Source organism: Lactuca saligna, chromosome 2 (genome assembly GCF_052625555.1).
Source record: "Lactuca saligna cultivar CGN05327 chromosome 2, ASM5262555v1, whole genome shotgun sequence".
Lineage (NCBI taxonomy): Eukaryota > Viridiplantae > Streptophyta > Magnoliopsida > Asterales > Asteraceae > Lactuca > Lactuca saligna.
Window position 1 is genome coordinate 31,626,852 of NC_136418.1, and position 23,509 is coordinate 31,650,360.

The 23,509-nt window shown below is 41.0% G+C and overlaps 2 protein-coding genes across 2 annotated transcripts; both read left to right on the forward strand.

Annotated features, from left to right (window-relative positions):
- Positions 1-578: 578 nt before the first annotated feature.
- On the forward strand, positions 579-1,037 carry LOC145029633 (uncharacterized). Its single transcript, XM_078978127.1, has one exon. The coding sequence runs from the start codon at positions 579-581 to the stop codon at positions 1,035-1,037; it is 459 nt and encodes a 152-aa protein (XP_078834253.1).
- Positions 1,038-2,359: 1,322 nt separating this feature from the next.
- On the forward strand, positions 2,360-3,011 carry LOC145029634 (uncharacterized). Its single transcript, XM_078978128.1, has 2 exons — positions 2,360-2,681; positions 2,779-3,011. The coding sequence occupies exons 1-2, from the start codon at positions 2,360-2,362 to the stop codon at positions 3,009-3,011; spliced, it is 555 nt and encodes a 184-aa protein (XP_078834254.1).
- Positions 3,012-23,509: the final 20,498 nt, after the last annotated feature.

Sequence of the window (23,509 nt, forward strand, 5' to 3'; positions counted from 1 at the left end):
GAAGAACATGTAACTTTTCAAGGATATTATTTTCGTAGGCGGTTCTGTATGCACGAACATCTATTTTAGTGTATCGTTAACGACGTTATACCAACATGTCTATATTTCAAATAAAGTGCAGATGCTAGAGGTATATCTGGTTTTACTGTTTTACAAAAATGCACCACCACACTTCACCAACTAGCATATGTGACTTCCCTCGATGCACTAGATGAGAATCTTAGGATGTTTGGACGTACTGCATGAAAAAGACTTTAAAAAATTTGGGTATATCATTTGATTGTATGGTCCACGATATTTGCGCAAACGTACCTGCAGTGACATCCAATAATTATATGCTCATCATTCAAATGTAAACGACTTCCATGGAATGTTAGGAAGCCTAGATTGCCTCCACTGGGAATGGGGCAGTTTCCCAAATGCAGATCAAGGTTAATACACCTGAGGTGATCATGGTTATCCAATTATCATACTGGAAGCGGTAGCCTCATAGGATTTGTGCTATGGCACACATTTTTTGGTTCTGCTGTCCCTTCAATGACGTCAATGTTCTTAACATGTATTCATTATTCGACGACATGTATAACGAGACTACACCAAATTCTTTGTTTGATGTACATGGAATATCATATAGGTACGGGTATTATCTTGTGGATGAGATTTATCCGGAGTGTTCTTGTTTTGTAAAGTCATTGTCTTGTCCTAATGATCGAAAAATGTTGAAGTTTAAGAGAGATCAAGAGAAGGACAGGAAGGCTGTTGAACGAGCGTTTGACGCTCTTAAAAAACGTTGGCATATACTTAAATACCCTAAGCTTTTTGTTGACGAGGAGAAAATGGATGAGGTTATGTATATTTGTATCATATTGCGTAATATGATTCTCAAAGATGAAGGAAGTGCAATATGTGAGTTTAATGAAAACGAGATCATTCCACCAACACAAACATTTGAGGTTGGAAGCGACAAACACTTGATGAGAAGATTAATAAATAATGATATTGAGGCCCATCATGTTCTTCATAGAGATCTAACATAACATATTTAGACCGTTGACCACATCAATCATAACGCAGAACCGGTCGATGATTTAGACGACTAATTTTTCGATGAAGATTCCTTTACATGTATCTATATTTCGTTTTTTAATATCTAGGATTTTGTATTTTTAAATTTTATGCTTTTTTATTTGTTGTTTTTCCGTTCAAATTTATTAGTTTTAAAATATTTTTTAATTAATTTCTTTTATTATAAATTAATTTTACAAATAGCATGGCAAGGATGACAACTCACTTCCTGTAAATTTTACATGATAGTTTTGTAGCAACATGACAAATCCTATGTGGCGCCTAGTGGACTATAGCAAGCATAGCATCATTCCCTACAAACTTATTAATATTCATTCCCTCCAATTATTTCATTCCCCAAATTCTTTCACTTGAAAAGATTATTTCAACGTTCCCTCCACATTGTGAAAAGTTCCTCCTCTCACTTGCTTTCCCTCTTCAAAATCGAAACCCTTTTACCCTAAATCCTAATTGGCCAATTTTTCTAGTTCCCTCTATTTTCTAAAACTCCTCCTCCCACTCAAAACTACTTTGTATCCTAATCGTGTGGTTCCCTCCTCCGTATTACCCTCTTTATTCATAATCAAAATTGTTACAATTGACATAAGACCCTCTTCTCATGGTGTGTTATCTGCCTGCGGCCACCATCACATACTGATTTCCTTACTCAACATTGGGACCCCTCATTATCCTCTTTGATACTACCGCTCTAACTCATGTAATATTTCACACACACTTTCCTTTTGTTATAACCAAAGAAGTGGTTTTTCAGAGTAAAATATCTACTTCTTTCAACAAATTTGCGTTCAAGTTTTTTGTGGTTGCTTATTATGAACCCTAATTGATCATTTACCATGGTTTTTTTTGTGTTGTTTAATTAAATATCATCAAGAACTCGATGACCTTATTCTATTATAGATCATGGAGAGGAAGTTGTATTTCTAGTCGATAAGTAATAGACAGTTATGATAGAGACTAGAATTAGAAGGATACAAATTGAAATTATGTAGTTTATATATATCGTATGTAATCTATCGGTAATAATAGACAATAGAATATTTTACCAAGATTATTATGGTATCAGAGCTTGTCTATGCATAAACCTAATCGGCACCTAACATCTCTTACTGTCGATCAAACAATAATCAACAATCTCAAGCCTTCTGAATCTTCAACAACGACAATAACAAGTCTTCTGATCCTTCAACAACAATCAATAATCCAACACACAGGTTCTGTTACTCTTTCTTTTCATCAACCCTCATTTTTTTTTCTGATTCTATTCGACTGAACAATGGATTTGATTGCTGCATTCACCACTGTTGAGAAAACTTCTCACAACTCTCACAAATTCGAATTTACTCCCTCCCCAACCAACTATGGTTTTTGCAAAATAATGATTCATCCATTCCTTCTCACAAACAATCTGATTGGATATGTTGATGGTACCATTCCATGTCCATCACCATTGGTTGAACAAACCTCTTCATCAGAAAAAGAGCCTGTCACGACATCCCAACCAAACCCTAATTATCCTATATGGATTTCTAACGACGCTCATATTAGGATGTTGATCATCTCGACGATCTCAGAGGCTGCTTTTCCTCATGTTCAAGGTACCTCTACATCTCACGAAGTCTGGCTTTCCTTGGAACGAGCATACGCCCCTCATACCTTCTCCAGGGAATATACCCTAAAAAATAATTACTAAAGAGATGAAGGGAGACAAAACATCCTCAACATATCTCAATCGAGCAAAGGAGTATGTTGATGTTTTGGCTAATATCGGTGAACCTTTAAAAGAGAAAGACCTTATCATGCTTGCTATTGTAGGTCTTCGTGCCGACTACAATGGATTAAAGTTGACTCTTCTTGCTCGACAGGTTCCTACATCCTTCAATGAATTGAATGGTCTGCTATATGATCATGATTACATGATTAAATAGTCTGTTCCTGTTGTCCCACAACCATAGGTTTTTCACACAAATTCTAATGGAACAACTTCTGCAACAATCCCCTAAGAACAGGACTCCATGCAAGCTTTAACTCAACTTGTTTCCCAATTTGGCTTCAAACTACAACCTACTAATCAACAATGTCAAGAATTTTTCACTTCTTATTCTCCAAACAACCGCGGACATGGTCGCTTTCCCAACAACCGTGGTCGAGGCCGTACTCCAAACAATCAAAATAGTAAAGGGCAATTTACTTAGGCCTCTAATCAAAACACCATCTATGGGACATATAACTGGTGTGGCATTGGCCACCTTCCATTAGATTGCCCTAATCGTGATCCTGTCACCTTCCAAAACCGATAGCCACCTTTGGCTAATCATGTCGACTATCGCTTAAAGGCACAAACTCCTTGGCTTCTTGATACCGACTCTAACAACCATGTAGTACCTGATCACTCTAGCATCGGAACCACTGAACCATACTATGGTGACGAGTCCCTCCATGTTGGCATTGGTAATGGGTTACCAATTTTACATATTGGTTCCACTAAATTTTACTCTCCGAAGAAAACTTTTTCCTTAACCAATATTCATCATGTTCCACAAATCAAACGTAATCTTCTCTATGTTCAAAAATTGTGTCATGATAATAACGGTTTCTTTGAATTTCATGATACTTTTTATGCTGTGAAGGACGAGACTTCACGCAATAACCTCCTCCCGGGTCCAAGTGAACATGGGCTCTACTCATTTCATCTTCCGTCCTTTCAACAAGTTTCAAGGAGTATCTTCACCGTCATTCGTGCTCCTATCCACACATGGCATCAACGGCTTCGTCATCCACATGCACAACTTTTGAATTCCATGTTATCTAAATACTCTCTTCCTATTTTACATAAAAACTCGAGTTCTCCTTGTAATGCTTATCATATAGGGAAATCCTCAAAACTATCTTTACCATTGTCTACTTTTAAAAGCTCTTGCATTTTAGATTTGGTTTTTTGTGATGTATGGGGTCCAACCCCCATTACCTCCTCTGATGAGCATAATTACTTCTTACTTTGCATTGATCATTTTACTCGTTACATGTGGATCTTTCCTTTAAAACAAAAATATGATGTTTATGCCATTTTTAAACACTTTCTTGCTATGGTTGAACGACAAACTCAAATCTGCTCAAACATATTGGGGTGGAGAATTTCGAAATCTGCCACAATTTTTCTCTCCCCTTGGCATCATTCATCGTCGTTCATGTCCACACACAAGTGAGCAAAACGTTTTTGTAGAGTGTCGTCATCGACATGTTGTAGAAACTGGGCTCACTTTACTTGCTCAATCTGGCGTGCCCTCTAGTTTTTGGCATTTTTCATGTGAAACAGCGGTTTATCTAATCAACCGCATGCCATCCCGTACCTCATCAAATGTGTCACCTCTTGAACATGCCTTTTCTCACAAACCTAATTACTCTTTCTTACGTGTTTTTGGCTAACTATGTTATCCTCATCTTCGTCCATACAATACCCATAAAATGGATTTTCGTTCTATCTCTTGTCTCTTTCTTGGGTACAGCCCTGATCATCATGGTTACAGATGTCCCGATCGCATCTACATAGCTCGTTATGTCCGGTTTCTAGAGCAAAAATGTCCTTTTTTACAACCATCACCCATTACGCCTACCACTCCTTCTCCTGATCCATACATCTCAAGTTACCCTACAATTATTCTATATTCAAATAGCCCCATTAATACTGCCTCACCACCTACACCTCCTGTTATACACAACGAAACTCCCTCCACCAGCTCCTCCCCTTCTACGGTTCTCAACAACGAACCAACCTCCACCACCGAACCAGCTTCACCGCCTCTTGTACAATCCACCATTTCTATTTCTATGTAGCCCGCACCATCAACTCGTGTCCGACCATCCCATCTTCGGTAGAACCCAAAACCACGGGTCCCTTATGACCCATCTGCCTACGCCGTCTCTACAAGCTCTTCTGATATTGAGCCCACCACATTTTCTAGTGCCAACAAATCACCCTAGTGGCGAGCTGCCATGGCTGAAGAATATGATGACCTCATACGAAATAACACCTGGTCTCTTGTTCCACTAGTTCCCGTTGCAAATGTGGTTGACTGTAAATGGGTGTACAAACTTAAAAAGGATCAAAATGGTAAGATCACTCTTTATAAAGCACGCTTAGTGGCAAAGGGATTTAAGCAGCAACATGGTATTGATTACTATGAAACATTTAGTCCTGTTGCGAAATCTACAACTATTTGCACCGTTCTTTCTCTTGTTGTTACACAGAAATTGACGCTTCGCCAACTAGATGTTTAAAATGCCTTATTACCTGGTGAGCTCAATGAGACTGTTTATTTACTGCAACCACCAAGTTTTATTCATCCCACGAAACCTAATCATCTATGTCTACTACAAAAATCTCTCTTGGTTTTAAAGGATCCAAAACTGATCCCTCTCTTTTTATTTTTTCCTTTAAGGGAACTCTTTTATACTTGTTGGTGTATATCGATGATATCATTCTCATAGGTAACAACTCTAGTGCTATTGACCAGATCATCAAGAATCTCAGTCACACATTTGCGATTCAAGATTTAGGTCATCTTTGATATTTTTTGTTCATTTAGGTGATTAGAAAGCACCAAGATATCATTCTGTCTCAAAAGAAATATATCTTGGAATTACTTCATCGGGCGAATCTTTCACATGCGAAGCCGGTACCCTCTCTGATTACTACCACAAATAATTTATCTATTGGTGACAGCCCTTTGTTTGATGATCCAGTAAAATATCGCCAAATTGTTGGTGCTCTTCAGTATGTCACCTTGTCTCGTCCTGAAATCACCTTTGCTGTTAACAAATTCTACCAGTTCATTCACTCTCCCACTGAAAATCATTGGTCTGCTATGAAATGAACACGATGATATCTTCAGGGTACATCGACTCATGGTCTTCTTATTCCACATGATTCTGGATCGATTCTTCATGCCTACACCGACTCTCATGCATCCTTCTTGAATGCCTTCTCGGATGCCAACTGGGGTGGTTGTCCTGATGACCATTGATCCACCGGGGGGTATGCCATATATCTTGGGAATAATCTCATCTTTTGGTTAGCTAGAAAACAATGAACCATCTCTCGCTCATCAACAAAATCGGAATACAAAGCCTTAGCTGACATTGTAGCTGAACTCACTTAGCTTGAAGCTCTTCTTAGTGAACTCAAGGTCTCTATGCCATTAGTCCCAATTTTGTGGTGTGACAACTTGGGTGCCACATACTTATCAGTAAATCCTGTCTTTCATGCTCGTACAAAACATGTTGAAGTCGATTTTCATTTTGTTAGAGAAAAGGTAGCTGTCGGATAACTTTCTGTACAATTTGTTTCCACGTATGATCAGATTGTAGACATCTTTACAAAGCCTTTATCCTCTCAATGATTTGCTGAATTACGGTCCAAGCTACAGGTCGTTACCCGGCCTTAGCTTGTAGGGGAATAATAGACAGTTATGATAGACACTAGAATTAGAAGGATGCAAAGTGTAATTATGTTGTTTATACATATCCTATATAATCTATCGTTCATAATATACAAAACAATATTTTACCAAGATTACTAATAAGACAATTTCTTTTAGTTCAATTTACAGATTCAACATTGTTTTCTAGTTGTGAGGCCATTGTGAATCATGTCTGTATATGTGTGTTCCATTTGTAAACAGACAAACTCCCTTCTTCATGAGCTTTGCATTTAGGATGTGAACATATGTGTATGAAGATCCTAAAATTTTGAGAAAGATTAAAGTGATTTGATTAAAGGCTTCAATCCTTTTTGCTATGAAGAGTTTTGATAAAACTTATAGAGGAAGGAGGCATACAAGGGTTACATATAACTTAGAGAAATAAAATAAAAGGTATAAGTTACGCAAACTACCCTAAGCTATATGTAATTATAAAACTGGCCTCAAAGATACAAGACCATTTAGAATGTACACTAAAGTATTAGTGGTTGTCGAGGTCAACAAAATAAATACCCTGAATATTGCACATAAAGTAGTGTATAACGGTAAAGTGATCGTATCCACGAAGATTGGTTTAATTTATAAATAAAGCATATTGATCGTATCAAATAAACATGACCATAATCCAATAAGACCTATACATATGATTGCCTAGCCCACACCACAAATATAAGACCTTTCAGTATATCAATAAATCATATAACCAGAATATTGTCCTAACAGGTCACTAGCATAGCATCATCCTATATACCAGGACTCTAACCCAACCAGGTAACTAAAGCGTAGTGTATCACCATCCTAACTACCAGGATGTAAATCAATAAGCATAACATGCAATAATCCGAATACAATCCATAAAGGGTCAGCCTTGGTGCCTTAGACCCTGTTGATATAGTGAGGATAACTCACCTCGTATGTAGCTCGAAAGGTAGTGTCAAACTCCTCTAAATGTAGCTCTAACTCCAACACCTATATTCACCAATGTCCTTTGCTATCAAAATCCCATTTACCAAATTCCCTCAGAAGTCAACTGGTGAACACTAGTCAAAGTCAAAGTCAACTGTCAAGGTCAACAGTCCATGTTGACCTCAACTCACCGAGTACCCTCAACTACTCGCTGAGTTCCTTGCATAACTTTCCCACTCGCTTAACACGCCGAGCCCAAGGCAATCTTCATCGGACTCCCCGAGTCGTTCATACCACTCACCGAATCTATGAAAATGTTCATCGGACTCGCCGAGTCGTTTATGCCACTCGTCGAGTCCCTTCAGTCCATCATCCATACAGATGCTATTTACACCATGTTAAGGCTCCATACTACATATCAAAGCCCCTAGGGCATGTTTACCACGTAAAGTTGCAAACTTTACGTGTATGCAAGGTGCTAATGACTTAAATCAAGCTAAAGAAGTGGTTCTAGGCAAAAGAGCTTCACGAACATGCTAAAAACTGAGACTTTATGATGATGAGAGCCAAGATGAGCCTACATTTGAAGTTACAACTTTAGATCTTGGTTCCTCACTTGAAATGCACCACCAAGTGCCCAAAATGGTCCCAAAACTCAAATATAAAAGGGATCTAGCTAGGAGAAGCTCAAAGTGATAACTTGATACCTTCAAATGATGATAAACCGAGGTAGACTTCAGATCCCCAACTGTTCCTTGCTCAAAGTTTCTTGATCTTCAATCCTCTCTTCACCAAAATCCACCCTTCAAACTTAAACAAACAAGTATGAAGAGAAAATGGATATTTAGGGTTTTTGGACTCATAGGGGCTGTAAAGGGAGGGTAAGGGGCAAAGGATCCTTTAAATAGGGTGCAAAACCGCGGGGATTAGGGTTTCACCCTCCATCTCCAACTCGTCGAGTCACTCTTCTGACTCGGCGAGTTGGTTACTTAAATACGTGGCCCAATCCCGCTCCTAGTCGATAAGTCAGTGCATCCACTCATCGAGTAGACCTTGAAACTTGAAATTTAAAGTCATAATATCAATACCTGAGAATTGGGGTGTTACAATTCTTCCCCACTTGAACTAGACTTCGTCCTCGAAGTCCGCTGCGGTGGATACCTCCGGATAGTGCTCCTGCATCTCAGCCTCCGGCTCCCATGTCCATTCGGATCCCCTTCGATGCTCCTACTATACCTTCACCAAATGTATCTCCTTGGTCCGTAGAATCTTCACCTTCCTCTCTAGTATGGCCATAGGCCTCTCAACATAGTTCAGGTGTTTATCGACCTGAATGTCATCCAAGGATACCACCGCCTCCTGGTCCATAATGCACTTTTGCAACTGCGAAACGAGGAAAGTGCTATGAATCTAGTTAAGCTCCTCTGGTAGCTCTAGCTTATATGCCACCTTGCCAACCCTGGCAATGATCCTGAATGGCCCAATGTAACGGCGACCCAATTTCCCCCTCTTCCTGAAGCGAATCACACCCTTCCAGGGTGAGATCTTCAGGAGTACCATATCACCCACCTGGAACTCTAACTCAGATCGGCGTCTGTCGGTGTAACTCTTCTGTCGACTCTGAGCGGTCTACAATCGCTGCCTAATCTACTGAATCTTCTCAGTAATTTGCAAAACTCCTTCCATCCAACCCATTAATCTGTGTCCGACCTCACCCCAACAGTCCGAGGTGCGACATCTCCACCCATACAACAACTCAAATGGTGGGGCGTCGATGCTGGAATGATAGTTGTTGTTGTAGGTGAAATCTACACGGGGTAGGTGGGAATCCCAGCTCCCACCAAAATTAATAACACACGCCCTCAACATGTCCTCGAGGGTCTAAATGGTCTGCTCACTCAGACCGTTGGTCTGCGGATGAAATGCCTTGCTAAAGTGCAACCATGTGCCCTGTTCCTCGTGGAACTTTTGCCAAAAATGGGAGGTAAATCTAACATCCCAGTCAGACACGATGGAGACCGGAACCCCATGGTGAGCGATGATCTCGCGAACATATACGCCAGCCAACTTGTCGGCCAATGAACTCTCCTGAATGGCCAAGAAATGAGCACTCTTGGTCAACTGATCCATGTTGACCCATATAGCATCAACCCCTTTCATCGTCCTCGGCAGCTTGGTAATGAAGTCCATCATGATCTGCTCCCATTTCCACATGGGAATCTCTTGGGGCTGCAACCTACCATGCGGCCTCTAATGCTCGACCTTAACCATCCTACATGTCAAGCACCTCTCAACATACCAAGCGATCTCTCGCTTCATACATGGCCACCAATAACTCAAACATAGGTCTCGATACATCTTGGTGGCCCCCGGGTGAATAGAGAAGTGAGACTTATGAGCCTCGTTGATGACTGTCTGTCTGACCCCACCAGACATCAGAACCCATACCCAACCGCATCGAGTCAATAATCCCCTACTATCCTGCACAAATTGGGCGCTCTCGCCCTTTATCCTTTCCAACTTCCAATTCTCTGGTCGCATGCCCTCAACCTGGACGTCTCTGATCAATCTGACAAGCGGAGAATCCACCGTTATCCTCATACATATCTTTCGGGTGGAAGACCCAGCTGACTTGTGGCTCAAAGCGTCCGCAACCATATTCTCTTTATCGGGATGGTAAAGGATCTCACAATCCTAGTCCTTGACTACATCCAGCCACATGCGTTGCCTTATGTTCAGGTTCGGATGATCCATGATGTGCCTCAAGCTCTTGTGATCTGTGTATATGGTACAATGGACCCCGTATAGGTAATGTCGCCATATATTAAGAGCAAACACCACTGCTCCCAACTCTAAATCATGAGTAGGATATCTCGTCTCGTGCGGCTTCAGCTGTCGTGATGCATAGGCTATCACTCGTTCTATCTGCATAAGGACTGCCCCCGAACCTGTTATGGACGCATCACAGAAGACCACAAAATCCTCAACTCCCTTAGGAAGTGTCAAGACCGGAGCCTCGCACAACCGCTGACGGAGGGTATCAAATGCCCCTTGTTGCTCAGGGCCCCACCGAAAATCCACCCCTTCCTTGTCATACGAGTGAGGGGTACTGCAATCTTGGAGAAATCTCGAATGAATCTCTGTAGTACCCTGCAATGCTAGAAAACTCCTGATATCTGAAGGAGACCTCGGCATGTCCCACTGCATGACTACCTCGATTTTGGCCGGATTAACCAAAATCCCCTCCTGGTTGACAAGATGTTCGAGAAACTGGACCTCTCGTAACCAAAACTCGCACTTCAAGAACTTGGCATACAACCGTTCTTGTCTCAGAACTCCCAATAACTCCCTGAGGTGCGCCTTGTGCTGCTCTCGGGTCTTGGAATATACCAAGATATCATCTATAAACATGATGACCGAGCGATCAAGCATCGGTCTGTAGACCTGATTCATCAAGTCCATGAACACTACTGGCACGTTGGTGAGTCCAAACGGCATCACCATGGACTCGTAATGTCCATAACAAGTCTGGAACGTGGTCTTCTCCACGTCCTCCTCTCTGACCCGGACCTGATGATACCCCGACCTCAAATCAATCTTGAAGAACCAAGATGCACCCTGCAACTGATTGAAGAGATCATCTCTACTCGGGAGTGGATAACGGTTCTTCACTGTCAACTTGTTCGACTCCTTATAATCAATGCACATCCGTGTGACCCGTTCTTCTTCATGTCAAAAAGGAACGGTGCTCCCTATGGAGAAATACTAGGTCGAATGAACTGCTTGCCTAACAGTTCCTGCAGCTGTGACGACAACTCATTCATCTCGGGTGGCGCCAACCGGTACGGTGACTTGGCGATAGGGGTCGCACCTGGCACCAGGTCGATCCAAAACTCGACCTGCCTCTCCAGAGGTATCCCTGACAACTCCTCTGGGAACACATCAACAAACTGTCTAACCACCAGAACCTCTGTAACTAAAGTCTGATCCCTAACTCGCATATCTACCGCGTACGCCAGCACACCCGTGCTAAATATACTATCGGGCCTCGCGACTGAAGAAAACCCTGATCCCACTCATGTGCCCTCGCCATATACAACCAGTTCTCCCTCACTTGGGGTTCGAACTACCACCCGATGGCCCTCACAATCTATCATGGCATCAAATCTACTAAGCCATTCTATCCCTACAGCCACGCACATCCCTCATGGGAATCGAAATCAAGTCTATCGGGAAAGATACCCCGAAGATCTCCAAATCACATCCTCGGTAGACCGAAGAAGCAGAAACCCTGTGTTCGTTGGCGTTGGAGACTCAAAACAGACACTCTAACTCGCCTACTGGCACACTGAACTCCCTACTAAATATCTGAGATACGAATGACCGACTCGCCCCCGAGTCAAATAAAACCAATGCAGGCAAGGATTTCACTAGAAAAGTATCTTACCACAGGTATAACATATAAGTATAAAAAAGATATAATAATTGAGGTAAAGAATAGAAACATACCAACAACTACATCTGGTGCTGCCTTGGCCTCCTCGGCCGTAAGCTGGAAGGCACGTCCCTGAGCCTTCGGAGGCTCCGCCCTAACTGGCCTCCCATCTGTAATCCTCAATGTAGCCGGCGTTGGAGCCTGCGCTGACTTCGCCGCGAGCAGTGGACAGTTGGTCTTCATGTGACCAATCTGATGACAATGAAAACATATCCTCATATCCGAGGCAGGGGCGGACTGATGTTAGTCCCTAGCAAAGTAACCCTCCTTGCCACACCTGTGGCACCCGCTACTAGTTCGACAAGCCCAAGTATGACCCTTGCCGCACTATCCACAAGGTCGGCTCTGCTGGCTTCCGGTCCTAGAATCATCGGTCTTAGACCGCTTCGGTGCCGGATGCGACTGTGTCGGGACCGGCCGCTGCTCCCTCAACTGCAGCTCAATCTCGAACTCATGCCGCCTAGCGGCCTCCTATAACTCTAACAGAGTATCACATCGTTGTGTGGAAACAAACTGTCGAATGTCAGTCTTAAGCATGCTTAGATAACGTGTCATCTAGGCCTGCTTAGAAGCAAACTCCAGGCAGAACATCACCCTCTCAGTGAATATAAGGGTGATCTCCGTCACCGACTCCCCATCCTGTCTCAAACTCAAAAACTCTTGTGCCAAACGTTCCCACTCGACGCAAGGAATGTAACGGGCGCAAAACATGTCCCGAAAATGCTCCCAAGTAACAACAGCTTTCTGCTTATCAGTGTATGACCCTGTCGTTAGTCTCCACCAGTCCTTGGCCCTGAGCCTCAGCATGTTCAGGGCACATCTGAGCTTCCGGTTAGTAGGACATGAACACATGAAGAAACAACCCTCCACGTCAGATAACCACCTCATGGATCGAATAGGATCCTGGGTACCATCAAATATCGGGGGCTTCGTGTTATCGAAGTCCCGGTACTGGAAGACCTTAATGGCTCCTCCTCCTGTCGCGGATACAGCTGATGCAGCTGCTACGGCAGCCGTCTCCACAAGGGCTGCGTAGTGCTCATCAAAGTACTCGACCATGGCGGTCTTAATCGACTGACACATCTCAGGAAGTTGTGCCTGAATCATAGCAGCAACCTCATCATGCATGATCTCTTGAATCTTGGCATCCAACTCGAGTGTACCCATCTGCATCACAATCTCGGGTGCTGTTGGCCCCTACTGGCCTCCGTCTCCTGATCCTGATCCTGAATCGGATCCAGTCACAAAGTGTCGAGTAACCACCATTCTAAAAACATATCGAAAAGATCTCAGATAATCCGCATAACAATAGGGAACCCATTCCCAACCCAACCCTAGGGGTTGTGACTTCCTTTCTATGCGTATGGGTTGTTAGGCATGTCAAACCCAACAAATAAAGGGGTACGATATACTCCTAGAGAATCCGATTATATTACACTAACAAGTAGTACAAGGCAAGTAGGGTCGATCCATAAAGACACTGGACAATCGGTTGAATACCTCTTTGCGTAAGGTACTTGTTCAAAAAAGATGAAAGAGGGGGGATTTTGAATGCAATGTTTAAAAAAACAAATTAAAAACACAAGTAATTAGCTAAATGAGTGAAGTAAATTCAGATTGTGTAAAGACTCCAACTTCATGTATGACAACTTAGCAATGTGATTCAAAGATGACACAATATTTGTTCAATTGTATCTAAGTTGGTACTTGAAAGTGTTAACAAGCTCTAACACTTCCCATTCACCACATTAATTAATCAAAACAAGATCTTTGATTAACCCTAACCTTACTGACCTAATCCAAACAAGCTCTTAGAATTTGATTAAAAGATTGCATGAAGCTTTATGCGAATGTTCCCAACAACACCCAATGATCATCACTAGCTCGATAGTGTAAGAGTGTATGAATAAGATTTGCACTAGATTTATTTGAAAGAATTCAATTTAGTGCTTGTTACTATTTCAATTTCACAAATCAATTACGGATTTTGCAAAATGAATAACTTGAATGACCTAGTCCTAATTCAAATGGCCAAAAAGAATCACAATTAGAATCCAACATTCGATTAAAAAAAATCAAATTCACTAGATAGAAATTAAAATCAAACATCAATTCATATGATTGAAATCACAACCAAGAAGTCAAAACATGAAGTTGGAGAAACTAGGGTTCTAGCCACATATTGCTGGAATAAAATCACAAGTTGTAAAGATGGAAATGATGTGCAATTACAACTTACAAATAAGAGAAATAATGTTTCCCAATGCTAAACGATCAAATCCTTGCAAAAATCTTGGAAATTCCCTTTCCCCTGGTGCTATAGTATCATGTGTGTGTCCCCAAATGATCCAATTTCCGTAATATGAAAGATAGGAAAATGTACCAAAAGTTGGTTTTTGGGTCGAACATGGCCCGTGTTGATTTGCACTAAACTGACACGGCCTGTGTTTAGCATGGTCAACACGGCCCGTGTTGACTTGCACTAAACTGACACGGCCTGTGTTCATCATGGTCAACAACTTATTTTCTGGTCAACAAGGCTCGTGCTCCTTTTGTAGTGTAAATCCAACATGGCCTATGTACCTCTCTGACTCCAATTCCAAACTTGATTTTTCCAACTTTTCCGTTCTTCACCCGATCATCCCGAAATCTTCACCAATGCTTCCCGGCACCTCCGAAAGCACGTTCTAACCTCCCGTTTACCTAAAAAATCATGAAATAGTGCAAATAAGGTTGTTCTAGAGACTAACATGAATTTGATGAAATGCAATAAAATGAAGAATAATTATGCTAAAATGATGCATAAAAGGAACCAAAAGGGGCGTGCAAAAGGGTCCACAAATTGCACCTAACAAATCTCTCCAAGCTTAGACCTTTCTTGTCCTCAAGAAAGAACAAGAATCAGACGAAACAGGACAATTTCTAGATGGCAAAAAGAAACACATAACAAAAAGGGACATGAAGATCCTAAAGGCTAGGAATGAATGCATGCAATGAAAACCATGAAAAAGAAAAAAATGTAACACCTGATTCCTGGTACGTATTTAATTCAAGAATTTCACGTATTTTTCTCTAGGATTGGATGAGTTCTTGGCCCAAATCGTCGAGTAGAGTCGTGATCCGCAGGGAGTTTAAGTGACCTACTCAATGAGTGGGGGGACCGACTCGGCGAGTAGGAGCTGTTTGAGTGAAACCCTATATTTGAGAGTTTGCACGCTATTTAAACAACTTATGTCAGCCTTCATTGTCCCTTATGCTCCTAGAAGGCATCATTTCAAAACCCTAGCCTTGTTTGAGTATTCTAAGGCCATTTTGATGCATTTTGGTGGATTGTGAAGTTTGAGAAGAGGAAAGGAGCTTGGGAGTTCAAGTTGGAGCTTGGAGATCCAGAGATTGTGTTCTATTTCCAGCTCATTTAAGTTAAAAAGCTCCTTCCTTGATCTTCCATGTGTTTATTCATCTTTAGGGCTTGGATTTTGGGTATATTTAGGGTTTCTAAGCCATTTTCGGGTTGTGAAGTCTTATAGGAAGTATTGACTTCAGATCTTGGTCATTGGAGGGGTCTCATGGCATAAAGGTGCCAACTTTATGGCCATGAGAGCCCCATGCATCTTTTAGACATCATTTGTAGTCCTTTAGGGATAAAAGACCCATGGATGGACATAAAGTTCGTGGCTTTACATGCTATATCGGCCCTAGGAGGTCAGATTTACCCTTTGGATGATATGAGCTTGACAGAAATCAAGTTTATGGCAATGGACTTTAGTGGACTCGGCTAGTTGTTCTTGGGACTCGACGAGTCGGGTAGTGGTTCTCCAATCTTTGAAGATGGTCCCGATGGTATGATTGAAAAACAGGGATTGGTTTGGGTTAGAGAAGTATGGACTCGACGAGTCGGGTAGTGGTTCTCCAATCTTTGGCGAGTCCAAGGTAATCTTCCAATCTTTGAAGATGGACTCAACGAGTTGTTCATACAACTTGGCGAGTCATAGACTGGACACATTCTTATGAGGGAGATGAACTCGACGAGTTCAAGGTCGAAATCGGCGAGTCGGATGAAGATGGTCCCGATGGTATGATTGAAAAAGAACCCGTCGAGTTCTTGCTAGACTCGACGAGTAAAGACAGGGATTGGTTTGGGTTAGAGAAGTATGGACTCGATGAGTTGGTAGACCAACTCGGCGAGTCAAGTCAGCTGGATGTTGACTTTGACCAAAGTTGACTTTGACCGGATTTGAGCTGACCCTAGTTAGGGTTACAAGTGCAATTTGATAACATGTATGGGGTTGTCGTGTAGGGATTGAGGAGTCGAGGAGAGTCAATTTTCATGCCGAGGACAGTTCGGACACTACACAACTTTGAGGTGAGTCTTCTCCTAGTATGGGTGGGTCTACGACCACAATGTCGGCCCACAAGTAAGAGTATTGGTTAGATTATTGTCTTTTTGATAATTATCTGGGACTTGATATGTGTTATGCTTACTGTGATTGATATGGTTATGATTGATATGCTTATTGTGCTTATTATGTGTTAGCAGTAGGAGGGGTGAAATAGTCCCTGGTTACAGGTTGAAGATACCAAAAGGGAGGATAGTGCCCATATACCAATTGAAAGATACCGAAGGGGAGGGTAGTCCCCGATTACCGGTTGAAAGATACTGAGGGGGAGTCTAGCTCCCGGTTGTGTTTGATAGTGACCGGTTGAAAGATACCGAGGGTCATGTATTATTTTGGTATGGGTATGATGGGGGAACTCACTAAGCTTCATGCTTACAATTTTAGTTTTGGTTTCAGGTACCTCTTCCTCTAAGGGGAAGGAGCCGATGGTGTTGCAGTGCATCACAGACACACGGTTTCCGCATTGAGTTTCTGGGATTATACTCTGATTTCATTACTTTTGATGTTATGGTTTGGGACACGACATTATGGTTTTTATAACTCGATGTAAAATTGACACGACATTATGGTTTGAGTTATTTGTCGGGCCCGGTCAGAACAAGGTTGATGTGTTCAACTAAGTTCTATGTCAAAGGAATCAGAGATCGAGAAACAAAGTGTTGAACAATAAGTATTGTAAGCATGATATCTAGAACAGAGGATTATACGATCCCTTATCTGGAAGACGAGTTATCGATCAGAGTTTACAGAAAACGTGAGCTACGATTGCTAATCGGATCTTGAAGTCATATGTGAGATATAGTTACTAGACTTATCCAAGTGGGAGACTGTTGAATTAGTGTCTAAGCCTGTACCTATATTTGGTATGTACTTGACCCGGTTGTGCATGGTCCTTTTGGGTTGCCTTCACCAAAGCAACTTGACAAGGTTATTTAAGAAAGAGAGAAAAGATATTATGATTTATTAATATATTATAAGAATAATATTTTAAAGGAGAAATCATATTATTTGATTAATATTAGTCATAAGTTAATTAGGAATTAATTTGGTGACTAAAAGAGATTAATTGAATAAAAGGGCATAAATTGTCAAATGTGTGATAGTTGAGTTTTGGGCTGGAAACCTAATGGACTAAGGGGGAACGAAATTATGATGGGGATCCTTCATATTTCGTCCAAAGTTCTAATCTAGAAGGTTCCATGAGCTGCTTGGTGACTAAGTTGTCCATTAGGGTTTAACTAGAAACCCTAGCAGCCTACACTCTAAATAGAGGTCCTCGGATGCAATTTTTGGATGCTTGACTCCAAGTGAAACCCTAGGGCTGATTTTTAGTGTTTTTCCTCCTCTCTCATAATAGCCTTCTTGCTTGTGTTTTTTTATGATCCATTAGAGGGGTTACAATTGTGACTCTAAGCTCAAGACCAAGAAGATTCAAAGGATTTCAAGCAAATTGAAAGAGGTAAACACTTAGATATGTTCTTATAATGTTAATTTCGAATTATACATGCTAGATCTAGGGTTAAAAGTCTTGGATTAATTACATGTACAATAGAGAAGCCTAGATCCTAGCTTTAGGGTTTTGCATGAGCACATATGATGTTCTTTTGCTTTAAAACCATCAGTGGTATTAGAGTCTTGATTGGATTCAGTTGTATGTGATGTAATTGTCGTATTTCTGCTGAAAATGGTTTTTTTGGCCTTTGCCCGACTCAACTCGGCGAGTCAGTATCTCGACTCGGCGAGTTGGCCCAACTCGGCGAGTCCATGACTGACTCGGTGAGTTCGGGAGTAAGACAGAGCATATCTCGGGATTTTCTTGCTGTTTTGCTATAGGATAAATGCCAAAACCGTTTTTATGATAAAATCCGAATTTTATTGTATGCAAATGATTATCCTTACCAAAACAAAAGATAAATTCAAATCTTTTGAATAATAGTTTCTTTATATGATAAATCTGGATTATTTAAATTATTTGGTAATTATCTTGTGACTAAAATTGGATTAGGTCAGATATAGATAATCATAAAATTAATTGTTTAATTTATATTATTTGTTATTTGATCCCTTATGTTTTGAAAAGTTCAAAACTTGTCCTCAAGTTTTGAAATTTAAATTTTATGATTAAAAGTTTCATTTTGAATGATTTAAATTTCAAACCCTTAGAATTTTACAAGCTTAAAATTCAACCCTATACTATTATATTATTACAAGATTAATTAATATATATGTATAGCTTAAAGTACTAGTCTTACCATTAGTAGGCGTCATTCACGAAGCCGATGTATAAGGGGGGTATAAGGTTATGGCCTATAAAATGGCCATTTAATGGGTATCCACTCTTACCCACCGCTACCTTGATTGGTGGAGGGTAATTAGCCGAACAGGTAGGATAGGGCAATCCTCTCCTCGTTAAAAGTATAATGGATGATACAAAGTAAGTACAGTGTTTTACAAATTCCCAATCTTAGTTACTTTAAGGTAAAATGTGAAAATGATGCCACTCCAAGGAATTACACTTTGTATCCTTGTCAAACGTTAGTGAAGCGTGTGTGGTTAACCGACACACTAATTTGGGGTTGACATTGGTAGCAAAGGGTGGCTCGATGTTTGTCATAGATCAATGGAGCGTGTGTGGTTTACCGGCACATTGATTAGGTGATAGAGACATTGAGTGCACCATGTTGATCCGCATGGTTATTCACACCTTGTTTTTGATCCTCGGTATCCCAGTCACAAACTTGAAGGGCATATCGAGATTTAAACATGCCATTGAAAAGTTCAATGAATCTCAAAAGGATCTAGGAGTTTTCAAATACATTACTTAATTTCTTTTCGTTTTTCATGGTGGAAATTAGTGAATTATCATTAACTTACCTTCAAATTATTTGCATTTAGATTACGATGTCGCTTTTCTAAGTTGTGAATAATGCTGTTGGATCCTAGCCCTAATTTTTCATTTGGGTGTTTAATTGGGGATTCATTTCTAATCAAACTTTGTTCCCTTCTTTTTCAGATGTCTGCTAACAACAACAACAACGCTTCTGGGTCATTCTCGCTGATGAACCTATGTCAAAAGGTGACATTTGATGGGTTAAATTTCAACGAGTGCATGAGGTACATTTTCATGATCACTCGCTACGAGGACAAAGAATATGTCCTCGGTGAGAAGCTTGAAAAGATCATCCCAAATGTTGCTACTCCTGAAGAGTTGGCCGCCTTTGAGGCCCACAAGCGTGATGCTACAAAAGTTCATTGCATCATGGTGGCCACTATGAACCTCGAACTCCAAAAGTCCTATGAGGATATGTATCTGTATGAAATGCATCAAAATTTGTGGACAAGTATCACCAAAGCGCGAGGCAAAAGCGTTATGATATCATTACTAACATGATCACCGCTAAGATGGGGAGTGGAGAATCCCTAACCTCTCATTTGTAGAAAATGCAGAGGTATGTTGATCGTCTTCTCAAACATAATGTTAAGTTTGATGAGGATTTGGCTATCGACATCATCCTCCACTCCTTGCCTTCCTGCTAAAAGCAGTTCAAAATGACCTACCACATGAATAAGGAAGAGGTCTCCTTGAGTAAGCTTCAAGGACTGCTGAGAGCAACGTCAAAGACAACTCTGTTGCACCATCCCCTGTGGTGGCTGCTCCTATGTAGGTAATTGGCCAAAGGAAGGGAAAGAAGAGGAAGGCTCCTTCAAAGAGCCACCAAAATGGAAAGTCCCATGATGGTTCATCCTCTAGTGTGACTAAAGCAGGTCCTGCTAAACCCTCCTCTGACCCTAATGAAGCAGAGTGCTTCTATTGCCACGAGAAGGGCCACTGGAAACGTAGTTGCCCTAGATATCTGCAGGACATTAAGGATGGGAAGATAAAGCCCACCTTCGTAGGTATATATTCTAATAAATCTAACTACTCATCACTTGCTACTTCATGGATTCTTGATACAGGATGTGGTTTTCACATTTGTTCTGATTTGCAGGGATTAAGAAGAAGTAGGGAGGTGGAGCATGGGAAAATAAACTTGATTATGGGAAATAGAAGATCATCGCCTATGACCAAATTCGGAGTTTATTCTTTTGTGTTGAGGAATGGGTTAGGGTTAGATTTAGATAACTATTTCTATTCTCCAAATATGGCAAAGAACATCATTTCTTTTCATAGATTGTACAAACAGAGTTTAAGATATTCATTTGATAATAGTAATGGCTCCATTAATGTTTATTTGAATGGTGTTTTTTATTTCAATGCATTTCCTTCTAATGTGTAAAGTCCAAAATCGGATCTACTAATGATCAAAGACAAATAACAACCACACAATACGAAATAATGAGCAAAAGAAGAACAAACCAAGCTTGCATATGCTTTATAGCCTTAAAACGTCGGATACAACTTGGTGGAACTGAAAAATACGAAAGGCATCAAAAACGTAAAACGTCTGACACAACACCGTGAGCAGTTTACAACCGTAAGGAGTTTACAGCCGTAAACTCAAGTACAACCACAAACTATTACAAAAATGTGTTTCTTACACAACTCCTATCACTAGCTACTATACCTAGACCAAACCATTTTACAGGACCTTTCAATCTCCCCCTTGGTTTGGACTAGCTCGAGGCCATCCCCTTGTTAACAATCATAATGTCCATTTGACCCATGGCTCCATTCCACATACGCTTGCTCAAAATCTCAGCCACCATCGTCGTGTACACTTTAGCACCTTCTTCATATATATCTTCAACAACCTTAATTTGAAAGTTGCTGAGATAGTGAATATCCCACTTCTTGAACTGTAACGAGTGTCTGCGATCATAGAGCCTGATGCAGCCATTCTTAAGCTTAATGACGGCACCAGAAGTAGTTTCATCATAAACCCAACACTCCAATGAACTAAGTGACCCATTTGAATAGCCTTGAAGCACAGGAAACTGCTTGAATTGTTTCGTAGTAGGCCACATCACTACCTGAAAGGCTTGTCAGTGGATGTTTCCAAAACATCTGGATGTTCAAATACAACTGATTCTGCTGTTCGCACAGACGGAAATCCCTTTCTCACTTGATCATCAACGAAGTGCTTGAATTGAGTAACTTGTGGATCATTCATTAAATTGATGAATGGAGCTCGAGACAGCTCTGTCAAATCAACTCTTGTGAACGAGCTAAAATCATGACTACTCCTGTACAACTCAGAATTACCGCTCTTGCGAATGACTATCCACATCTTAAGAGGATCATGGAATCCCCAAGAAGCAACTCCCGATCTGTCGCCAAACGTATCTCGGAACCGAACTACTTCGAGATCAGTAACTGTGATTAACGGTTCGCCCCGAGAAGCATTCATATTAGTATTTCTCTTGAACAATAACTGACCTTTCTCCATTTCTTCTTCTTGACCACGACGAATGATTTCTGTAATATGAGGAGCCAGAGGAGGTTCATCAACACCACGATTAGCAGTACCAGAAGACTGACCGACTGGTAGGTCAACCGGGAAAGCTTGTACGTGAAGATTAATCCTTTGTTCTTCAATAGACGTTTGATATTTGTCTCCAAGGTCTAGTTCATGCTTCTTCTTCAGTTCAAAGTAGCTTGAAGTTAGCAGATTAAAATGATCTTGCAAGTCGGAAATCTGCTTAGACTTCAGCCTTTTATCCTTCTTGAGCTTGGCCACTTGAATACTAAGATTGACATTCTCAGCACGGAGTTCCGCTACCTGAATATCTAACTCAATATTCTTCTGGCTTAGAACTGAAACCTCCTTTTGCAAACCAGAAAGAGTAAGATTGTCATCCCTAGCACCACCTTCTTCAAAGGAAACACCTTTTCCTCGAGGATCTGGCAATAGAAGTTGTTCTTCAGCCATGTGCAACGCCAACCTTTCAGAAGCAGCATCTCGTCTATATCTAGGAACTGAGAAACCAGGCGGTGCAGAGGAACCACCAACATCAAATGTTGAACTCGGACCTGTTGGAAACATCTTGATGGTCGTGAGTCTGGTGGTGATAGTAGTGACAGGAGGGGTAGGAAGACCGCTAATCAAGTTTGCAATTAGCTCAGATTGCCTCACGTCTAGTCTTTGTCTCTTAGACTGAGGTTGGTCAGAATCTGGGGTAAATACACTCACAAATGGTTCAGATGTAGGAGAAGCGGATATCGGAGGGGAACATCCTATAACCATTTCCATGGAAATTGAAGCAGACGCCATTTGTTCTGATGTTAATGATAAATTCATCCAAGTTGAACTTCGAGAAATTGAATCTTATGCCAGCAGCAAGGGATACCAATGCACCGGTTGTGCGCTGTGAAATCTCATCAGCTCCAGACCTTCTACCCGAAATGAAGCTAACAAAAACATGCACTAAAAACCTCCAATATGGATGCAACAATTTCTTCGGTGTCGGCGAAAAAGTTCCCTCATAGCTCATTCTGCGTAGAATCCGTTGAGCGTCTTCAATTCCAATTTCAGTTGGGAAATTGGGTTGATCGTTAATAAGCAACGCCTCACGAATGAAACCTTCATCAATCACAATCTCCCGTCCCTGAACTTTGGCTTTCACAGTAAAATTGCCATCATCGTCCATGTTCGATTGAGCAATCGCCCAAAACTCGCGAATCAAATTTTGATACACCACCGAATTGACAGTGATCGCGGATGCTAAACAACATTCCCGCAACCGATGAATCATTGAGTGCATATTAGAGTGAATTGCTGGAGGGTCTGCAAGCACAATTGCAAGGTTGTGCATGTCTGCAAATTTTAAATTCGCCATTTTCTGCACTCAAACACAAACTGTAAGGAAACTTTAAAACAAAATTTTGTTTTGACCAAAAAAAACTTATTTTAATTAAAAATATGATCAAAACAAATTTTATTAAGGAAATTTAATTGAAAGAAGAGTTTACGGCCGAAATAAACAATAATTCTCGAATTTTAAAATTAAAAATAACCGGTACTAAACTTAGTTCTTGGGCCGTAAACTCGAAGTTTACGGCCTAAGGAACTTTTGCAAAACTTATCACATTTAAATTCCTTATTTATTTAACCACGTTCAAGGCAGTAAACAAAGTTGTTCTTGGGCCGAAAACTTGGAGTTTACGGCCAACGAACATTCAATCGAAAAATTCACAGAAAACACTCCTA

Excerpts from the sequence above, each read along its gene's own strand:
- LOC145029633 (XM_078978127.1), top strand. The coding sequence starts at position 579 with ATGTATAACGAGACTACACCAAATTCTTTGTTTGATGTACATGGAATA.
- LOC145029634 (XM_078978128.1), top strand. The coding sequence starts at position 2,360 with ATGGATTTGATTGCTGCATTCACCACTGTTGAGAAAACTTCTCACAAC. Across the intron at positions 2,682-2,778 it reads TGCTTTTCCTCATGTTCAAG|AGATGAAGGGAGACAAAACA; the intron begins GTACCTCTACAT and ends TAATTACTAAAG.